The 22,139-nt window shown below is 43.7% G+C and overlaps 2 protein-coding genes across 2 annotated transcripts; both read left to right on the forward strand.

Moving 5' to 3' along the window:
- Positions 1-13,549: 13,549 nt before the first annotated feature.
- Positions 13,550-16,828, forward strand: mpeg1.1 (macrophage expressed 1, tandem duplicate 1). The gene is made up of 2 exons (XM_029637128.2): positions 13,550-14,062; positions 14,404-16,828. The coding sequence occupies exons 1-2, from the start codon at positions 13,598-13,600 to the stop codon at positions 16,102-16,104; spliced, it is 2,166 nt and encodes a 721-aa protein (XP_029492988.1). The 5' UTR covers positions 13,550-13,597; the 3' UTR covers positions 16,105-16,828.
- A 622-nt stretch (positions 16,829-17,450) lies between these two features.
- On the forward strand, positions 17,451-21,286 carry prf1.5 (perforin 1.5). Its single transcript, XM_029636856.2, has 3 exons — positions 17,451-17,798; positions 18,843-19,374; positions 19,741-21,286. The coding sequence occupies exons 2-3, from the start codon at positions 18,848-18,850 to the stop codon at positions 20,762-20,764; spliced, it is 1,551 nt and encodes a 516-aa protein (XP_029492716.1). The 5' UTR covers positions 17,451-17,798; positions 18,843-18,847; the 3' UTR covers positions 20,765-21,286.
- Positions 21,287-22,139: the final 853 nt, after the last annotated feature.

The raw sequence follows: 22,139 nt of genomic DNA on the forward strand, positions 1-22,139 counted from the left end.
AAGAGAACGTTTAATGACTAATTAATACATGCATTAACATAAATTAATGTAACCAAATAATGGCACATGTACCACTGGTGACGTATGTAATGGAGAATTTATTTTAAAAATCAAAGAGCAAACAATTCACACCATGCAACATTTAATTCACACCATGCAACAATTCATTATCAATAATTGTCAGGAGTCAGCTGAAGGTATTCTGGAGAGCGGAGTGCTTTCCGGAAAGCTGAGTGGATTCTGCAGAGTGATGTTCCTATTTCTTCGCCACCCATCCCTCCCCTTCTTCTTGTTTCAACTTTCCAAATTATACTCGAGACACTTTATCTTTACACATATTTTAGATCATTTTCACTGAAAAGCAACTCAACAATCAGCTAGGCCTATTGCCACGTGTGCTGCTCATAGGCATAGGCCTATTGTGATTTGAAACAATCCACAGCAATATTTTAAAGAAGCTAATGATCCTCTGTGGCTAAGTCATGCTCTCTGCTCAAGTATTTTTTATTATTTTATTTACACTTAACAAAAATGTAAACGAGACATGTTTTATGAGCTGAAATAAAACATTCCAGGAATGTTGCATATGCACAAAAAGCTTATTTCTCTCAAATTTGATGCACAAATTTGTTTACATCCCTGCTAGTTAACATTTCCCCTTTGCCAAGATAATCCATCCGCCTGGCAGGTGTGGCATATCAAGAAGATGATTAAACAGCTGGATCATTACGCAGGTGTACCTTGTGCTGGGGACTATAAAAGGCCACTCTAAATGTGCTGTTTTGTCACACAACACAATGTCACAGATGTCTCAAGTTTTGAGGGAGCGTGCAATACGCATGCTGACTGCAGGAATGTTCACCAGAGCTGTTGCCAGAAAATTGAATGTTAATTTCTCAACCATAAGCCGCCTCAAATGTTGTTTTAGAGAATTTGGCAGTATGACCAACCGGCCTTACAACCGCGTCATGTGGCCGAGTGGTTTGCTGATGTCAACATTGTGAACAGAGTGCCCTATGGTGGTGGTGGGGTTATGGTATGGGCAGGCATAAGCTACGGACAACAAACACAATTGCATTTTATCGATGGTAATTTGAATGCACAGAGATACCGTGACGAGATCCTGAGGCCCATTGTCGTGCCATTTCAACATGCCGCCATCACCTGCTGTTTCAACACGATAATGCACAGCCTCATGTCGCAATGGTCTGTACACAATTCCTGGAAGCTGAAAATGTCCCAGTTCTTCCATGGCCTGCATACTCACCAGACATGTCACCATTTGAGCATGTTTGGGATGCTCTGGTCCGATGTGTACGACAACGTGTTCCAGTTCCCGCCAATATCCAGCAGCCGTTGAAGAGGAGTGGGGACAGCATTCTACAGGCCACAATCAACAGCCTGATCGACTCTATGTGAAGAAGATGTGTCGCGCTGCATGAGGCAAATGGTGGTACAACCAGATACTGACTGCTTTTCTGATCCAGGCCCCTACTTTTTTTTAAGGTATCTGTGACCAAAATTCCAATCTGTATTCCGAGTCATGTGAAATCCATAGATTAGGGCCTAATGAGTTCATTTAAATTTACAGATTTTTTTTTATATGAACTGTAACTAAGTAAAATCTTAGAAATTGTTGCATTTATATTTTTGTTGAGTATATTTGAGCTTGAATAGCCTAAATGTTTATTCTTAAGTTTTTGTCAGGTATCAGGACTATAAAGCCAATTTCAACTGCGTGTTTAACAAAGGTAGGCTCCCACATGGATAGGCATTCATCAAAGTGCATTGTGGGCCTCACACTGTATAGCCTAGGCTACTATTGTACTTTGTGGGATTAGGAGAGAGGCAATATTTTTGTCTCGCATTGCGCGGCATATACACAACTGTCCAACAATTCATTAACGGATCATTCATTCAAAGATGCACCCTCCTGAACAGCCACCAGATGTCATGGCATGAACCATAAAATTGTACATCCGACTGGAATTCACTGTCTCTCAGATATTCATTCAAGATAAGCATGAAAACAGTTTAGAACCTCCATTCAGAATGTAAAACAAGATAAGCATGAATACAGTTTAGAACCTCCATTCAGAATGTAAAACAAGATAAGCATGAAAACAGTTTAGAACCTCCATTCAGAATGTAAAACAAGATAAGCATGAATACAGTTTAGAACCTCCATTCAGAATGTAAAACAAGATAAGCATGAATACAGTTTAGAACCTCCATTCAGAATGTAAAACAAGATAAGCATGAATACAGTTTAGAACCTCCATTCAGAATGTAAAACAAGATAAGCATGAATACAGTTTAGAACCTCCATTCAGAATGTAAAACAAGATAAGCATGAATACAGTTTAGAACCTCCATTCAGAATGTAAAACAAGATAAGCATGAATACAGTTTAGAACCTCCATTCAGAATGTAAAACAAGATAAGCATGAATACAGTTTAGAACCTCCATTCAGAATGTAAAACAAGATAAGCATGAATACAGTTTAGAACCTCCATTCAGAATGTAAAACAAGTCCATTGTAAACTCGATACATATGAGGAAAATGGACAGCAAGCCTCTGCAGGGTTTTGCTGCCATCTATTGGACAGTATTTGGGTCATATCCTGCTTCAGCCATTTAGGGTGGTGTAGTTGTCCTGATTAGGTATGTACTGTACTAGCCAACACATCGGTTTCCAAATGTAGACATCATCTTATTTGGTCAATCCTGGTGATCAGATTAATATCCATTTCAGTATTAAAGAGTTGGCTGGTTTAGCATCCAAAATCAAACTGAAGGTGATCAGACTAGACTATAATTCAATAACCCATGCATATTGCAATAACACATACTGTAACTGACAAAAACCCTTACATTTAACAAGGCAAGTCAGTTGAGAACAAACTCTTATTTACAATGACAGTCTACCCTAGCCAAACCCAGACAACGTTATGCCAATTGTCCGCCTCCCAATCCCGTCTGGATATGATGCACCAAGGCCTGATCTCCTGTTATTGAGTATGGCTCATATCACAATATGACATAATGTAAGCCTACAATTTGAAGAGAAAATCAAACAGCTAAGGAGCAATCTGCAGTCAATAACAGTAACAAAGCAGACACCCCGTCACTGTTTCGGTAAACAGCTAAGGAGCAATCTGCAGTCAATAACAGTAACAAAGCAGACACCCCGTCACTGTTTCGGTAAACAGCTAAGGAGCAATCTGCAGTCAATAACAGTAACAAAGCAGACACCCCGTCACTGTTTCGGTAAACAGCTAAGGAGCTGGAAAAAATGTAACCACTTCCATATTCATAGACAGGGATATAAATGCAAGGACCAACCATACATGACATCAATATGATAGTTTTACAACCAATGGAGTAAAACTATATTATATTATGTTTTCTGACAACAGTTGAACTAAGTTATATTGTTCAAGAATCAGTGACCGTCATTGAAAATAAGAATTTGTTCTTAACTGACTTGCCTAGTAAAATAAAGGTAAAATAAAAAATATATATATAAAAAAAAGAATCAGTGGGTTTAATTCATTAAAACGTCCAAAATCCCCTTTAACTTTTTTATGTTTGATTTTCAGCATACATCCAGTATATTTTTGGGGATTGGGCAATGATTGATAAGACTGCATGTTGTTATCTCACCTTGTCACATATATTTTATAGTAGGCTTAATTATAAATGTTTAATGGACCACTGTGAAATCTCCTATGAATCATACTGTCACGAATCCCGCTGAAGATGGTGCCTCTTCCTGTTCGGGCGGCGCTCGGCGGTCGTCGTTGACGGCATACTAGCTGCCACCGATCCCCTTTTCTGTTTCAGGTAGTTTTTTCTGATTAGTTTCACCTGTTTCTTGTTTGGGTTTTGTTTTGGGCTATTTAAACCCGGTAGGCCCGCCTGCTATTGTGCGGGCTTGTTTTTCCGGTTCATGGTGTGTGGATTATTGTGGATTCCGCTTTCCCGGACAGTTTCGTCCTGTTTGTTGGACTGGGTATTTATGCGCCCTTGTGTTTGGCGTGACCGTTACTCTGTTCCTGGAATAAAGATCCACGTTTTGAACTACCCTGCTCTCTGCGCCTGACTCCTCCACCCACTACTCCTAGAAGCCTTTACACATACCCGGATTACTGTTCCAAACATGCATGAAACTCATTTAACAAGATTGGTTCCTCTTTCACATCCTAGTTTCATATCTGCAAATCATGTCTGATATGTTCTCTGCAGTGAACTTTAATATACTTATCAACAAAACATTGTTCCACTTTGACACAATGGTCTAGTTCATTATATTTGAATTTGTATTTATTAGGGAACCCCATTAGTTCCTGCCAAGGCAGCAGCTACTCTTCCTGGGGCCGACAAAACCAAGGCAATTGTACAATTTTAAAATCATTACCATAAATTCATTACAGAATTCACAACACACTAAGTGTTGTGCCATCAGGCCCATACTCCATTACCACATATCTACACCCCCAAATCCACGTGTGTGAATAGTGCGTATGTTATTATGCTTCACAGTCCCGTGTTCCATAAGGTGTATTTGTTTTTTAAAATCTGAATCTACTGCTTGCATCACTTACCTAATGTGGAATAGAGCTCCATGTTGTCATGGCTCTATGTAGTACTGTGTGCCTCCCATAGTCTGTTCTGGACTGTGAAGAGACCTCTGGTGGCATGTCTTGTGGGGTATGCATGAGTGTCTGAGCTTTGTGCTAGTCGTTTAAAAAGACAGATCTGTGCTAATGTCAAAATGTCAAATAATGTGAAAAGCCGCACTGAAGTCTAACAAAACAGCCCCCACAATCTTTTTATCATCAATTTCTCTCAGCCAATCATCAGTAATTTGGAGGTCCTTTGCCTCATCCCTCTCAACCATACCATTTTTCAATTCCTCGTCAATCCAAGAGGATTTAAACGTTTTTACAGATAGTGTCCAAGATGGAGTAGCAGTCGGACTTGTGTTTTGTCTTGTCGCATCCTGTCCAGTGTATATATAGTTTTCTTCGTATATATTTTATATATATTTTAATCTCACTTTCCATCTACAGACTGAATATTCTCTATGGCAACCAGCCTCACCCAATGTGGTACGGATCTGCTATTTCTGTACTTTAGAACCGGAACCCCCATCAGAACCTAGCCAGATAACTAGCTACTAGCTTGTAGTCAGTTAGCCACTGCTAGCGGTCATCACCGTTAACTCGGACATCAGCCAGCCTCAGCCCGGCCAATTCCTGCCAGTCTGCACTTGCCTAGAGCGTTCTCAGCTATACTTTTCGTGGCTGTTATTTACCACCACAAACAGATACGGGCACTAAGACCGCACTCAGTCAGCTGTATAAGGAAATAAGCATACAGGAAACCGCTCACCCAGAGGCGGCGCTCCTAGTGGCCGGAGACTTAAATCAGTTCTACCTAATGTCTATCAACATGTTAAATGTGCAACCAGAGGGAAAGAAAATCTAGATCACCTGTACTCCACACACAGAGACGAATACAAACCTCTCCCTCGCCCTCCATTTGGTAAATCCGACCACAAGTCTATCCTCCTGATTCCTGCTTACATGCAAAAATGAAAGCAGGAAGCACCAGTAACTCGGCCTATAAAAAAGTGGTCAGATGAAGCGGATGCTAAACTACAGGACTGTTTTGCTATCACAGACTGGAACATGTTCCAGGATTCTTCCGATGACATTGAGGAATACACCACAATAGTCACAGGCTTTGTCAATAAGTACATTGAGGACGTCGTCCCCACAGTGACTGTACATTCGTACCCCAACCAGAAGCCATGGATTACAGGCAAAATTCGCACTGAGCTAAAGGGTAGAGCTGCCGCTTTCAAGGTCTAACCCGGAAGCTTAAAAGAAATCCCGCTATGCCCTGCGACGAACCATCAAACAGGCAAAGCATCAATACATGACTAAGATTGAATCATACTACACACTTGCAAACTATTACAGACTACAAAGGGAAGCACAGCCGCGAGCTGGCCAATGACACGAGCCTACCAGACGAGCTAAATCACTTCTATGCTCGACTCGAGGCAAGCAACACTGAGGCATGCATGAGAGCATCAGCTGTTCCGGACGACTGTGTGATCACGCTCTCCGTAGCCAACGTGAGTAAGACCGTTAAACAGGTCAACATACACAAGGCTGCAGGGCCAGACGGATTACCAGGAAGTGTACTCCGTGCATGTGCTGACCAACTGGCAGGTGTCTTCACTGACATTTTCAACATGTCCCTGATTGAGTCTGTAATACCAACAAGTTTCAAGCAGACCACCATAGTCCCTATGCTGTCCTCACATCCTACCATACCCTTGTCTGTAGATTATGCCTTGAATCTATTCTTCCTCGCCCAGAAATCTGCTCCTTTTACTCTCTGTTCTGAATGCACTAGACGACCAGTTCTTATACCCTTTAGCAATACCCTTATACTACTCCTCCTCTGGTTATGTAGAGGTTAACCCAGGCCCTGTAGCCTCTAGCACCACTCCAATTCCCCAGGAGCTCTCATTTGTTGACTTCTGTAAACGTAAAAGCCTTGGTTTCATGCATGTTAACATCAGAAGCCTTCTCCCTAAGTTTGTTTTATTCACTGCTTTAGCACACTCCGCCAACACTGATGTCCTAGCCGTGTCTGAATCCTGGCTTAGGAAGGCCACAAAAATCCAGAAATTTCCATCCCTAACTATAACATTTTCCAGACAAGATAAAACTGCCAGCTGTGCCACCAGAGACTCTGGGTTCGCGTCCAGGCTCTGTCGCAGCCGGCCGCAACCGGGAGGTCCATGGGGTGACGCACAATTGACCTAGCGTCGTCCGGGTTAGGGAGGGTTTGGCCGGTAGGGATATCCTTGTCTCATCGCGCACCAGCGGCTTGGTTGGGTGTGGCTTGGTTGGGTTGTGTTTCGGAGGACGCATGGCTTTCGACCTTCGTCTCTCCCGAGCCCGTACGGGAGTTGTAGCGATGAGACAAGATAGTAATTACTGACAATTGGACACCACGAAATTGGGGAGAAAAGGGGGTAAAATTTTTAGTAAAATATGTTTGTTTTTAAAAAGATAGAACTACCAAAAGCGGCGAAGTTGAAATCTACTGCAGAGATAGCCTGCAGAGTTCTGTCATACTATCGTGGTCTGTACCCAAACAATTCAACCTTCTACTTTTAAAAATCCACCTTTCCAGAAATAAGTCTCTCACCGTTGCCGCTTGTGATAGACCCCCTTCAGCCCCTAGCTGTGCCCTGGATGCCATATGTGAATTGATTGCCCCCCATCTATCTTCAGAGTTTGTACTGTTAGGTGACCTAAACTGGGACATGCTTAATAACATCCCGGCCATCCTACAATCTAAGCTAGATGCCCTCAATCTCACACAAATTATCAAGGAACCTACCAGGTACAACCCTATATCCGTAATCATAGATATCATCCTGACCAACTCGCCCTCTAAATACACCTCTGCTGTCTTCAACTAGGATCTCAAAGATCACTGACTCATTGCCTGCGTGTGTAATGGGTCCGCGGTCAAACGACCACACCTCATCACTGTCAAACACTCCCTAAAACACTTCAGCAAGCAGGCCTTTCTAATCGACCTGGCCCGGGTATCCTGGAAGGATATTGACCTCATCCCGTCAGTAGAGGATGCCTGGTTGCTCTTTAAATGTGCTTTCCTCAACATCTTAAATAAGCATGCCTCATTCAAAAAATGTAGAACTAAGAACAGACATAACCCTTGGTTCACCCCAGACTTGACTGCCCTTGACCAGCACAAAAACATCCTGCGGCGTTCTGCATTAGCATCGAATAACCCCTGCGATAAGCAGCTTTTCAGGGAAGTCAGGAACACATACACTCAGTCAGTTAGGAAAGCAAAGGCTAGATTTTTCAAACAGAAATGTTCATCCTGTAGCACTAATTCCAAAATGTTTTGGGACAGTGTAAAGTCCATGGAGAATAAGAGCACCTCCACCCAGCTGCCCACTGCACTGAGGCTAGGAAACCCTGTCACCACCGATAAATCTACGATAATCGATCATTTATAAAAGCATTTTTCTACGGCTGGCCATGCGTTCCACCTGGCTACCCTTACCCCGGCCAACAGCTCAGCACCCCTGCATCAACTTGCCCAAGCCCCCCCTCCCTGCTTCTCCTTCAGCCAAATCCAGACAGCTGACGTTCTGAAAGAGCTGCAAAATCTGGATCCCTACAAATCAGCTGGGTTAGACAATCTGGACCCTTACTTTCTAAAATTATCCGCCGAAATTGTTGCAAACCCTACTAGCCTATTGAGCCTCTCTTTCGTAGCGTCTGAGATCCCCAAAGATTGGGAAGCTGCCGCGGTCATCTCCCTCTTCAAAGGGGGAGACACTCTAGACCCAAACTGTTATAGACCTATATCCACCCTGCCGTGCCTTTCTAAAATCTTCGAAAGCCAAGTTAACAAACAGATCACCGACCATTTCGAATTCCACTGTACCTTCTCCACTATGCAATCTGGTTTCCGAGCTGGTCATGGGTGCACCTCAGCCACGCTCAAGGTCCTAAACAATCGATAAAAGTCAGTACTTGGCAGCCGTCTCCATCGACCTGGCCAAGGCTTTTGACTCTGTCAATCACCGCATTCTTATCGGCAGACTCAATAGCCTTGGCTTCTCAAATGACTGCCTTGCCTGGTTCACCAACTACTTCTCAGATCGAGTTCAGTGTGTCAAATCGGAGGCCCAGCTGTCCAGTCCTCTGGCAGTCTCTAAGGGGTGCCACAGGGTTCAATTCTCGGGCCGACTCTTTTCTCTGTATATATCAATGATGTCGTTCTTGCTGGTGCTTGTGATTCTCTGATCCACATCTACGCAGACGACACCATTATGTATACATCTGGCCCTTCTTTGGACACTGTGATAACAAACCTCCAAACGAGCTTCAATGCCATACAACACTCCTTCTGCGGCCTCCAACTGCTTTTAAATGCAAGTAAAACTAAATGCATGCTCTACAACCGATTGCAGCCCACACCCGCCCGCCTGACTAGCATCACTACTCTGGACAGTTCTGACTTAGAATATGTGAACAACTACAAATACCTAGGTGTCTGGTTAGACTGTAAACTCTCCTTCCAGACTCACATTAAGCCTCTCCAATCCAAATGAACTCTAGAATCGGCTTCCTACTTCGCAAGAAAGCCTCCTTCACTCATGCTGCCAAACATACCCTCGTAAAACGGACATTCCTACCAATCCTTGACTTAGGCAATTTTATTTAAAAAATAGCCTACAACACTATATTCAGCCATCCGTTTTGTCACCAAAGCCCCATAAACTACCCACCACTGCGACCTGTATGTTCTCGTTGGCTGGCCCTCAACACATATTTGTCAACAAACCCACTGGCTCCAGGTCATCTATAAGTCTTTGCTAGGTAAATCCCCGCCTTATCTCAGCTCACTGGTCACCATAGCAACACCCACCCGTAGCACACGCTTTAGCAGGTATATTTCACTGGTCATCCCCAAAGCCAACACTTCCTTTGTCCGCCTTTCCTTCCAGTTCTCTGCTGCTAATGACTGGAACGAATTGCAAAAATCACTGAAGCTGGAGACTTATATCTCCCTCTCTAACTTTAAGCATCAGCTGTCAGAGCAGCTTACCGATCACTGTACCTGTACACAGCCAATCTGTAAATAGCACACCCTCATATTGTTATTTATCCTCTTGCTATTTTGCACCCCAGTATATCTACTTGCACATCATCTGCACATCTATCACTCCAGGGTTAATGTTAAATTGTAATTATTTTGCCTCTATGGCCTGTTTATTGCCTTACCTCCTTACTCTTCTACATTTGCACACTGTACATAGATTTTTTCTATTGTGTTATTGACTGTACGTTTGTTTATGTGTAACTCTGTGTTGTTGTTTTCGTCGCACTGCTTTGCTCTATCTTGGCCAGGTCACAGTTGTAAATGATAACTTCAGTTCTCAACTGGCCTACCTGGTTAAGGTGAAATAAAAAATGTAATAAAATTAAACAGTCATTTTCTTAATGAATGCATGCTTATTAGTAACTGGGATAAACTATTTCATAAATGTGTCAAGTGCAATGTCTGTTTGCTCCTCATTACACACCACGGACCAACAAATATTCTTTAATATTCTTGAGGTCACTCTCTTTTAAATGAGTTTTCATTGGGAATCCAGATTTCTAAAGGTCCTTCTTGCAGTTCCTATCTCTTCCACTGGATGTCAACAGTCTTAAGAAATTGGTTGAGGTTATTCCTTTGTGTAATGAAGAGGTACGGCCATCTTGAACGAGGGTCACTTCAAGTGTATTGCTCGATAGAGGGGCGTGACCAGAAAGCTAGCTACAGTTTGTTTCCTTCCTGTATTGAACACAGATCATCCCGTCTTCAATTTTATTGATTATTTACGTTAAAAAATACCTAAAGTTGTATTACAAAAGTAGTTTGAAATGTTTTGGCAAAGTTTACATGTAACTTTTGAGATATTTTGTAGTCACGTTGCGCAAGTTGGAACTGGTGTTTTTCTGGATCAAACGCGCCAAATAAATGGACATTTTGGATATATATTGACGGAATTAATCGAACAAAAGGACCATTTGTGATGTTTATGGGACATATTGGAGTGCCAACAAAAGAAGCTCGTCAAAGGTAAGGCATGAATTATATTTTTATTTCTGCGTTTTGTGTCGCGCCTGTGTAACGGATGTGAAACGGCTAGCTTAGTTAGCGGTGGTGCGTGCTAAATAGCGTTTCAATCGGTGACGTCACTTGCTCTGAGACCTTGAAGTAGTGGTTCCCCTTGCTCTGCAAGGCCGCGGCTTTTGTGGAGCGATGGGTAACGATGCTTCGTGGGTGACTGTTGTTGATGTGTGCAGAGGGTCCCTGGTTCACACCCGGGTATGGGCGAGGGGACGGTCTAAAGTTATACTGTTACACCTGCAGGGTTGAAATATGGTTTCTCTCTTTGTTTATGGAGGTGCTATCCTCAGATAATAGCATCGTTTGCTTTCGCCGAAAAGCGTTTTTGAAATCTAACATGTTGGCTGGATTCACAACAAGTGTAGCTTTAATTTGCTTCCTTGCATGTGTGATTTAATTAAAGTTTGATTTTTATAGTAATTTATTTGAATTTGGAACTCTGCATTTCCCCTGGCTTCTGGCCAGACATATCCCAGAGGGGTTAAGCCGCAATAATCATGTAGCCAGTTATGAAGAGAAAGAATCCTGCTAATGTGTTCAATGCCACGATTGAGAGGGAGCAGGGACAGATATGTTTGGTCTTTTATTAGTGTCTAGCAGAGAGTCAATCAGCTCTTTGAAATCCAGTTTCAACTGTTCCGAGCTGCCCTTCATAATGTCATTAAACCCCACATGGACTACGATAGCATCGATATCCATGTCCTGGCATAGTACATTCGGAAGCAGCTTGGTAATGTTGTTTGTATCCACTCCAGGCCTCTCGTTGGGAGAGTAGGCTGCTTTGCAGCAGGCTGCTGTCTTCGGCTTCCACGGCTTGTGACATGCCACCATCATTGATTGTCATGCTCCTCTTGCTGTGCTCCTTCGACTCCGCTATCAGATGGGGGAGGAGAGGCAGGAGATGGCTCCCCTGGCGAACCAACTCCGGGCAACACCGGTCAGTTGTATAAAGACAAACAAAAAGGCGGAGATATATCCAACCTGCTCAAACGCTGTCTAGCCACCAGCGTAGAAAACGTCAACATTCCACTCTGCGTTTTCCAAAGTTTCTGATGTAGGCTGGCTAAGTGCGTGATCAAGGAATTCTCCTCAAATCTACAATCCTCGGCAAGCAAACAATTGCCTCATTTGAACTCTGAGTGATCCATTTTGTCCAGAAACAAAGCGTAGTAGATACAGCTCCTACAGAGCTGGAACCATTCATTTACCTCTCCAGATGAAGAGAGCGCCATTGGAAAACTCATCTGGGACTAACTTTGTTAGCTTGATGACTAACGTTAGCAGCTTAGCTAGGTTAGCGGCTCTTTCAAGCAGACTTTAACCTGTCAGTTGAGCGGGATTCCGGGACAAGAAATAGTGGTCCTAGCTGTTAAAAGCAAACCGCGTCACGGAATCCATGCAAAAACAAATGAGGTATTTAAGATGGTTTGTGTTAGTTAAAATAACAAACCCGAGTGTTTCCAGTATACAGTGTTCAGCTGCACACACAGGTAAACACACAGGTAAATACACAACACAGACTTTTGACCATTATGCAAACTATAGTCCTTCAATCAATGACAGGTGTACAGTCAGGACTGCGCATATGGACTGCCCTCTTCAATTCATACCACAGGTTTTCAATGGGGGTCATGTCCGAAAATGTTGATTTTGTGGTTCATTAACCATTTCTTTGTGGATGTTGATGTGTGCTTGGGGTTATTGTCTTGCTGGAAAACCCACCTGCAGCCAAGTTTCAGCCTCCTGGCAGAGGCAACCAGGTTTCTGGCTAAAATGTCCTTGGGAAAGGTACTTGGTAAAGTTCATGATGCTGTGGATCTTAACAAGGGCCCCAGGACCAGTGGAAGCAAAATAGCCCAATACAATCAAATATCCACCACCATATTTCACAGTAGGTATGGGGCTCTTTTCTGCTTATTACAGGGCATTCGGAAAGTATTCAGACCCCTTCAACCTTTCCACATTTTGTTATGTTACAGCCTTATTCTAAAATATATATATTTTTAAATGTCCCTCATCAATCTATCTCAATACCCCATAATGACATAGCAAAAACAAGTTTTAAGAAACTGAAATATCACTTAAGTATTCAGCACTTTGTTGAAGACTTTGTCTTCATGGGTATGACATTACAAGCTTGGCACACCTGTATTGTTTTAGGCAAGTCAATTAAGAACGAAACCTCAAGCTCTGTCAGGTTGGATGGGGAGCATCGCAACACAGCTATTTTCAGGTCTCTCCAGAGTCTGGGCCACTGAAGGACATCCAGAGACCTGTCCTGAAAGCCACTCCTTATACAATTGTATTAGCATAAAATAATATAATTTCCCAATTTTTTTGCATACAATATAGCTCAGTACTTGTATTCTATATTTTATACAGTCTTTTTTGCTCATCCATATCAAGGGTGCCAATCATTTTGGACCTGACTGTATATGCTTGTGCATGACTTGATTGATCATAATGATGGTCAATTTACTATTATCTGAAGTATTTCTCAGAATGATTAACATTTTGTGATGGTATCATTATCTGCTTTTAGTGTAAGTTAAATTTGACTTAGATGATAGCAACTTGCACGCACACACACACACACACACACAGACACACACACACACACACTTTTTAGAAAGGGGAAGTTTTTACACAAAAATAACTCAATTATTCAGACTGGCAGTGGCTTATCTGAAAGCTGTTGTGATTGTTCTGCATTTTATTTGAGGAAATTGAAAGTCAAGTTAGCAGTGATCTTGTGACTGAAACCTACTTTTAACACATCCGCTATTGAGAATCATCATATTCTTTCATCTTGTTCTCACAGCACCCACATATGACATAGCTATGGCATCTGACACAGCTCTGGGTCTGACAGCATTCACCTTGCTAGTTCTCTCCCTGCTCCACCAGTGTGTCCCTCACCCACTCACTCCTCCGAATAATGGACTTCGTAAGTGTCGCACCAACTTGTCCATTCCAGCCCTGGAGGTACTCCCAGGCGGGGGATGGGACAACCTGAGGAACATGGACATGGGACGAGTCATGAACTTCAGCTTCTCCCAGTGCCAGACCACGGAGGATGGATTCTACCTCATCCCGGATGAGGTGTTTGTCATCCCACAGAAGCTCACTGGTGTGGAGACCAATTCTGAGATCATCAACACTTGGCTGGAACAGCGCAGCTCCACGTCTTTCTCAATCAACTCAGACGTGTCCTTCCTCTCCGTGCTCAATGCTAAGTTCTCCGTTGAGAATCAGCGGGTGAAGACTCACCAGGTCCATGGGAGCTCTGTCACCGCTCGTGTACAAGTGAGTTTCTCCATAAAGAAACAATACTTTTTTTAAACAATTATTTATCTATTTAATATCATATACATTCATCTCGGCAATGATTAAAAAAATATTTATGTTTTGACATAGTTTGTAGTAAGTCTCCCTTACTAGATTTTAAAAAGAGAGAGTGGAATATCCATGTATCCATGTGGTGTTATTACAGTAATCCTGTCCTGGCTTTCTGAACAGTCATTACTAGATAGTGTACCTTTTTCTTAGTATAGTTTGATCTCTAGATTAGCAATTAAGGACACCAAGCCTCAAGGTTATTTCCTGGTTAAAGGTGAAATAAAAAATAACTGATTGCTCCCTTCCAGGTGCGTAACTTCCTATACACGGTAAAGGCTCACCCTGACTTCACTCTGGATGGCCGCTTTGCCCACCAGGCTGAGGAGATCGCCGACGCAATAGAAAACAACCAGACTCGACAGGCAGTGTATTTATCTGAGAAGATGGTGTTGGACTATGGAACCCATGTGATAACAAGTGTTGATGCAGGGGCCGCCTTAGTGCAAGAGGACTATCTCCGTTCATCTTACGTGTCCGACAGTGAGACGGCAAAGTTCTCTGTTTCGGCATCGGCAGGTCTTAACTTCTTTGATAAAGTCAAATTTGACATTGGCAGCAAGGACACACAAGAGACATCCGAGTCACATAGTTATCAGGGCAACATCACCTACTCCATTATACAGAGCCATGGTGGGGCTCCCTTCTACCCAGGCATCACTTTGCAGAAGTGGCAGGAGAGCACCAAGAACAACCTGGTGGGCATCGACCGGGCAGGACTGCCTCTGCACTACTTCCTCAACCGGATTACCTTCCCCGATCTCCCTGAACCAACCATCGGCAAACTGGCACTGTCTGTTAGTCAGGCCATCCAGCGCTACTATACCGTTAACACACACCCTGGCTGCGTTAAACCAGACTCCAAGAACTTCAACTTCCAAGCCAATATGGACGACAGCTCCTGCGAGGGTCCGGCCACCAACCTCAGCTTCGGTGGGGTGTTTCAGCAGTGCACCAAGCTCACTGGGGATGCAGACCCAATCTGCCAAGCCCTGGCTCAGAAGAACCCCGACACAGGCTCTTACTCATGTGGTCAGGCCTACAAAGCCACCCTGTTACGCTCTGAGGTGAGAGAGGAGAGCTACAGCACGTATGAGTGCCACAGGCATTGCCATGGCTGCTGGCTGCTTTTAACCTGCTGCGACAATATCTGTGGAGATTCCTACCATGTCCGCTCTGCTCGCATTGACACCTACTGGTGCTCCACCAATGAGACAACCCCAGAGTACTCAGGATACCTCTTTGGGGGACTCTACAGCCCATCCCTGTTGAACCCTCTCACCAAAACTAAGAGCTGCCCTCCAAACTTCAACATTCAAATGAAGCTTCTGTCCAACGGTCTGATGATCTGCCTGAGCAATGACTATGAGACTTCCACCAGGTTTTCAGTCCCCTTTGGAGGCCTGTTCAGTTGCCAGTCTAACAACCCCCTTGCACAGGATCAACCCCGTTGCCCTCCCCAGTTCAGCCAGCACCTGGCTACTGTTAGTGATGGCTGCCAGGTGCTCTACTGTGTCCAGTCTGGCTTGTTCACAGGTGGCCAGCTGCTGCCTGTACGCTTGCCACCTTTCACTCGTCCTCCACTGATCAGCATGACTGCCACTAACACGGTGGCTGTGATGACCGAGGGAGATCGGGCGTGGGTCAGGGTGGGACAGACCAAGATGTGGAAGCTGGCCAAGGTGACAGAGATCCAGAGTATGGTGAAGGTGTTCGATCCAGCCTCGGGACAGATGACAGGGGGGCAGAAGTCTGGTGTGGCCTTTGGAGTAATTTGCTTGGTTGTCTTGGTGGTGGTTGGAGCTGTGCTACTGGTGAGACGGAGGAGGGTCTCAAGGCTTGGGAGGGAGAGAGGATATGAGGAGATCCACAGCGAGGGGCAGAGTGAGGGAGGTGTGGAGAGTCAAGAAGAGCAGGGCTCTGAGACAATGACCCAGACCCTGTTGCCATGAGACCACATTCTACACAGTTGACATATTAAGAAGAAAACAGCTTTGAGATAACTGTGCTGTATTGTATAATCAACCTCTCACTCTTGCTTTCCCTTTACGATCAATAATCTCAAATACTGGCTAGGTATAAGATGGAAAATGTGCACAAATTTAATGCGACACAAATGATTGAGAACAAGACACCAACGTGTTGGCAGCTTCCTGCCTTCAACAGGGATTTACTACACAATACATTAGTACACAACACCACATCATACAACACAATACAACACAATACAATACAATACAATAAAACACAACACAACACAATACAATACAACACAATATAATACAATACAACACAATAACACAATAAAACACAATACAACACAATACAATACAACATAACACAACACAATACAACATAACACAATACAACACAATACAACACTATACAACACAATACAACACAACAAAATACAACACAACACAACACAATACAACATAACACAATACAACACAATACTGTTAATGAATGTATGGCAAAAAGGGTGAAAAAAATCTATTGACCTATTTGTGATGTTTTTAGTTGAATGTTTATCCTGTGGTTTTGCTTTCTCTCTTTCCATTGAGATTGTTTATCCTGAAATCGACAATGATTCAACAGCATTATAGTTTTCTGTTATAACGTTTTAATTAGCTTGTGTATGTTTTTGGACATGAAAATAAAACAACTAACACAATATTCATTGAAGTTTACTCATCTTGTGAAATGTCACAGCTGTACTTTAAAAGAGGCCAACAAGGGTTCGCTATAGGACATTATAGTCTGGTGACCTCTAGCGTGTTTTCACAGACCTCGCAGTCCCCCTCAGGATATTTCTTCTCCTTCAAAAGGATTGTGGTGGGGAAGTGGAATACATGAATGTACATGTAACCAAAGCAGGTCACATGTATCTTTGATCAACTGTATAATCTCTCAAGACTCAAAGTGAGACTCATCATTGTCATTTTTTAATTTAATTTTTGTAAAATACTATTGCCTAATTTGCTATCACAACACATATCATCTTAAATCTTCCCCAATAAAGCCTTCCTAATTTCCCCCTGAACATAAAGCCTTCCTAATTTCCCCCTGAACATAAAGCCTTCCTAATTTCCCCCTGAACATAAAAAGACAATGAAGAAGCTGAGGCCAAGGAGTTGATTTTGTTATTAGTACACAGACAGACATAAATATACAGTCACACACACACACACACACACACACACACACACACACACACACACACTGAGCTTCCCGTAAAGAGGCAGAATGCCCATGCCACTCTGAGTCTTGTGAAAACCTTCCCCCACACTCATCTGGGATTCATACTGTCAGCTTGTGCACATCAAAACAAAACCACTCAGCCGTGGAAATCTGTCTAACCTCAGGAAGAGAGGCCTGGAGCAGGGGAAGTCCCTTAGCCACACAATGGCCTTGACATTCAGCACAGCGAAGAAGAGTTCCCCACAGAACCAGATATAGGACCAAGTGTTGTTCGGTTCATAGTTTCTTATGGATGTCAGGAGGAAGCAACAAAACAACATTTTGTGCAGCAGCAGGCATTTTTTTACAAGAGAAGACGGGTGTCGTGAAATTCCAAAGGCAAAGCACTACTGCTCACTGAGAAGAGAGGGTGAGACGAAAACAAACACAGTTGGATGATTTAAAGGTAGGAGTGCGTGTCGGCAAGTGTACACGGTTCTGTTTCCACTACAGCTGCAGGCAGAGCTGCAGTGAGATTTTGTGCTCCACTTAGCCTTTCAGTGTGGAGGGGGTTATTGGTGTGCCCTCATTTAGACACAAAACAAGAGTAGACCAATATACAACAACACTGTATATTATCTTTGATCTTTGGTAATCTTAGCCCCGTTTGTGAATCTGTATTTAATGTATGTTATTTGTAACACTTTTCTAGAAGGAGCAGAGGGGCTATGGAAGGGGGGCTATGGAAGGGGGGCTATGGAAGAGGGGCTATGGAAGAGGGGCTATGGAAGAGGGGTTATGGCAGAGGGGCTATGGAAGAGGGGCTATGGAAGAGGGGCTATGGAAGAGGGGCTATAGAAGAGGGGCTATGGAAGAGGGGCTATGGAAGAGGGGCTATGGAAGAGGGGCTATGGAAGAGGGGCTATAGAAGAGGGGCTATAGAAGAGGGGCTATGGAAGAGGGGCTATGGAAGAGGGGCTATGACAGAGGGGCTATGGCAGAGGGGCTATGGCAGAGGGGCTATAGAAGAGGGGCTATAGAAGAGGGGCTATGGAAGAGGGGCTATGGAAGAGGGGCTATGGAAGGGTTGCTATGACAGAGGGGCTATGGAAGAGGGGCTATGGCAGAGGGGCTATGGAAGAGGGGCTATGACAGAGGGGCTATGGAAGAGGGGCTATGACAGAGGGGCTATGGAGGGTTGCTATGGAAGGTTGCTATGACAGAGGGCCTATGACAGAGGGGCTATGGCAGAGGGGCTATGGAAGAGGGGCTATGGAGGGTTGCTATGACAGAGGGGCTATGGAGGGTTGCTATGGAAGGTTTGCTATGGCAGAGGGGCTATGGCAGAGGGGCTATGGAAATATTAAAAGAGTTATGTTTTGATTTAGAAGATGTCGTGAAACATCCCTCAGCATCCCATTGCATTGTGGAGGCATTTACATTTTTAAAGAATGTAGACACTGTTTACAGTACAATAAATGATAATGATAATAACCTCTGTAAATTCCAGGAGCCATGGCATTCCGAAGTCTCTTCCTTTATACCTTGAGTCTGCCCGTCCTGGTGCAGATGCCCAGCAGCAGAGCCTGTAGGACTGGATCGGGGTCAGAGTGTGAGAAAGCCCCCTTTGTGCCTGGCTACAACCTGGCGGGGGAGGGCTTCGACGTGGTCAGGATGCGTCGTAAAGGGGCCTACGTCATCAACGTCAAAGCCCACCTGTCTGACAACCACACATGTGTTCTCTGTGAGAACCGCTTCCAGGAGGGACAGGTCCAGAGGTTGCCTTCTGCCGTGCTGGACTGGCGTCCATTGAGCCGCTGCAGCAAGCAGCTATCCAGTGCCCTGCACCACTCGGTGGACTCCCTACTACGTAGCTCTAGCTCCCTCATCAACAACAACTGGGGTATGGACCTGAGGCTAGAGACTTATGGCAAGGCAGTGCTGGGGGGCAGCCGCTCAGAAATGGCCAAGTTTGCCAGATCCCAGCACAGTGTGGACAAGGCCACCTTTGCTACCCATGAGATCAGCTGTACATACTACAGGTAGGGAAGGGCTTTATTGTTGACAGCTGTTTTCTATAGACTAATCTACCTCACTGTCACCTAATATATTCAAAATTTATGCTAAGGTTAATCTGTGTCATTCTATTTGCATGAATTATTACAACGCATATGATATCATTATGACAACTTACTGAATCACTAATCATTGCAGTATACAGTTTCGTCTATCCTGGTCCCAGATCTGTTCGTGCTGTACTTCAAACATCTATGGTGGGTGTCATGCCAAACATGACCATGACCATGAGAGTTGACATGAGACAGCACAAGCAGATCTGGGACCAGGCTGAGTATTCTCAATGAAAAGGGGTTGATGTAGATCCACGTGCTCCGTTGTTGATTTTCCAGTTACAGGCTGGCAGACCATCCGGACCTCAGCGCTGAATTTGCTAAACATCTCAAGAGACTGCCACAGGAGCTTGACAACAAGAGCAAATTGCTGTACCGGCAGTTGATCGACACGTACGGCACTCATTACATCCGTCAGGTACAGCTGGGTGGTAGGGTGAGGCGCGTCACTGCCTTCCGCACCTGCCTGGCCACCCTGAAGGGCTTCTCCGAGTCCGAGATAAAGACCTGCTTAAATGTTGAGTTGAAAATGGCCTTAGGCTTCCTCCCAGCAAACGCGTCCTTCTCCAACAAATGTGATGCCCTCCTAAAGGGGAACATGAGCATGGGCTTCTACCAGGGGTTTATGAGCCACAAGATTGAGGTTCTAGGAGGGGAAAAGTATTTTCCCGATATCTTGTACCACCAGGACCCGTCCGAAGCGTACCATAGCTGGATGAACAGCTTGCATGATAATCCAGATGTGGTCTCCTATGCTATATTCCCCCTGCACCACCTGGTTGATGATCCAGAGGTTAGTGCCAACCTGAGGAGCATGGTGACAGAGTACATTGACGAGAACAAGCTTCCTGTAGACCAGGGGGAATTCAAAACCTGCTCCCCGACCCCTAACCTGGATCACAACTGTTGTCCTCTACGGGCAGGACGCGGGACTCTCAGGGTAATGGTCCACAGAGCCGCAGGTTTGAGAGCAGATACCTTCACAAAGACTGATGGCTATGTTAAAATATGGTACAATGGTATGTATGAGGAAACAGATACTGTCATGGATGATAATGATCCGGTATGGAATGCCACGTACAACTTTGGCTCAGTGGAGTTTGGTCATCAGCTGCTGTTCGAGGTTTGGGACAGAGATGTGATTTACAATGACATGGCAGGAAGATGTTTGGTCTTCCCTGAACAAGGAACTCATTCACACAGCTGTCAGCTGAAGAAAGGGGTTCTGCACTTCACTTACAGCTCTGAATGTGACGCCCACTTAACAGGCTATAGGTGTGGACGGTACTCTCCTAGTACATAAAGTGTTGGATTGAAAAAACACCTGGGTCGTATTCATTAGTGCACACCGTAGCAAAACATTTTGCAACGGACACACACACACACACACACACACACACACACACACACACACACACACACACACACACACACACACACACACACACACACACACACACACACACACACGCACACACACACGCACACGCACTTCTTATTTGACAATAATAAGAGTGTTGGTCAAAATGTTGATGTGTTCCAACACTGGCCTGTATCAATAATTGGTGTTTATTTTTGAATAAGGCAGGGATTCAATAAAAAGTGCATTTTGGATTGTTGCCATTAAAGTCAATGATCCAGTTTCAGTTCACAGAGATCATATTATCGGCAATAGCTGCAAATGTCTGCTAATGTGGAAATAACCTTAAATGTCAAGTGAGCTACAATGTGCATCGGGGTTGAATCCTGGCCTTAGTCAACCTTTCTTTATTCCTGTATCTATTATATACTTAGAAAACCATACCAATAAAGTAGATGAACATAAGTCTCCACGTCTTTTTGTTCAGTAATGAACACAACAATGATTTATTGTTGGTCATCTCCAGGTGAATCTACCATTGTAAAATCAGTTACAACAAACACTGCCATATAATATTTTTTTCGTGCTCTAAATTCACATGTACCATCAGGAGAAATCCATTTGATTTCAATCCCTTCTTGACAGCACCCTTTTGATTTGAACGAGACCTTCCATACGTATGTACTCGTTGTAGAAGTGCTCAGAAAGTGACTCTTTGGACCTGAATGAATTCAAGACATAAAGGAAAAGGATGATATCATTTAAAGCTTCAAAACAGGGTTGTCAAACTGTTTTATCATTTATAGATTTTTTTTTAAAACAAAAATTAATTGTCATTTTATAGCCTTAAACGTCAATTAGACCGATCTAAAAACGCGGTAAAATTCGCTTTTGTATCTTCATTTGTTTTTGTGTGTGAGGGGAGGGGGTTTGCATAATCTGAGGTTTTGTGACACGCCCACCATCGGCTGAGACAACATGCCCTTCATGTTTTGGCTGATAACTGTACAAAATGGTCATCAAATATACATTTGGACTTTCAAATGGTACTACAAAGATGGTTGGCGGACCACACATCAGAGAATGTTGCCTTGAATGGAAATATCTGTTGTTTTACAATACACAGTCAATTCTCCATAGGAAATCTATTGAAATCATAGAAATATAGATACTAGAATAGACATGACCATTTAAATAGACATTCGACGGTGGGTGGACCGGCAGCCATCTTTGTGGTAGTAATTACACTGTAAATTATTTAATTTCTATGATTGAAATGACACCAATCCTGTACTCAAGTTGTGTCTCTCAACCAATG

The sequence above is a fragment of the Oncorhynchus nerka genome, linkage group LG27 (genome assembly GCF_034236695.1).
Source record: "Oncorhynchus nerka isolate Pitt River linkage group LG27, Oner_Uvic_2.0, whole genome shotgun sequence".
NCBI classification, from domain to species: domain Eukaryota; kingdom Metazoa; phylum Chordata; class Actinopteri; order Salmoniformes; family Salmonidae; genus Oncorhynchus; species Oncorhynchus nerka.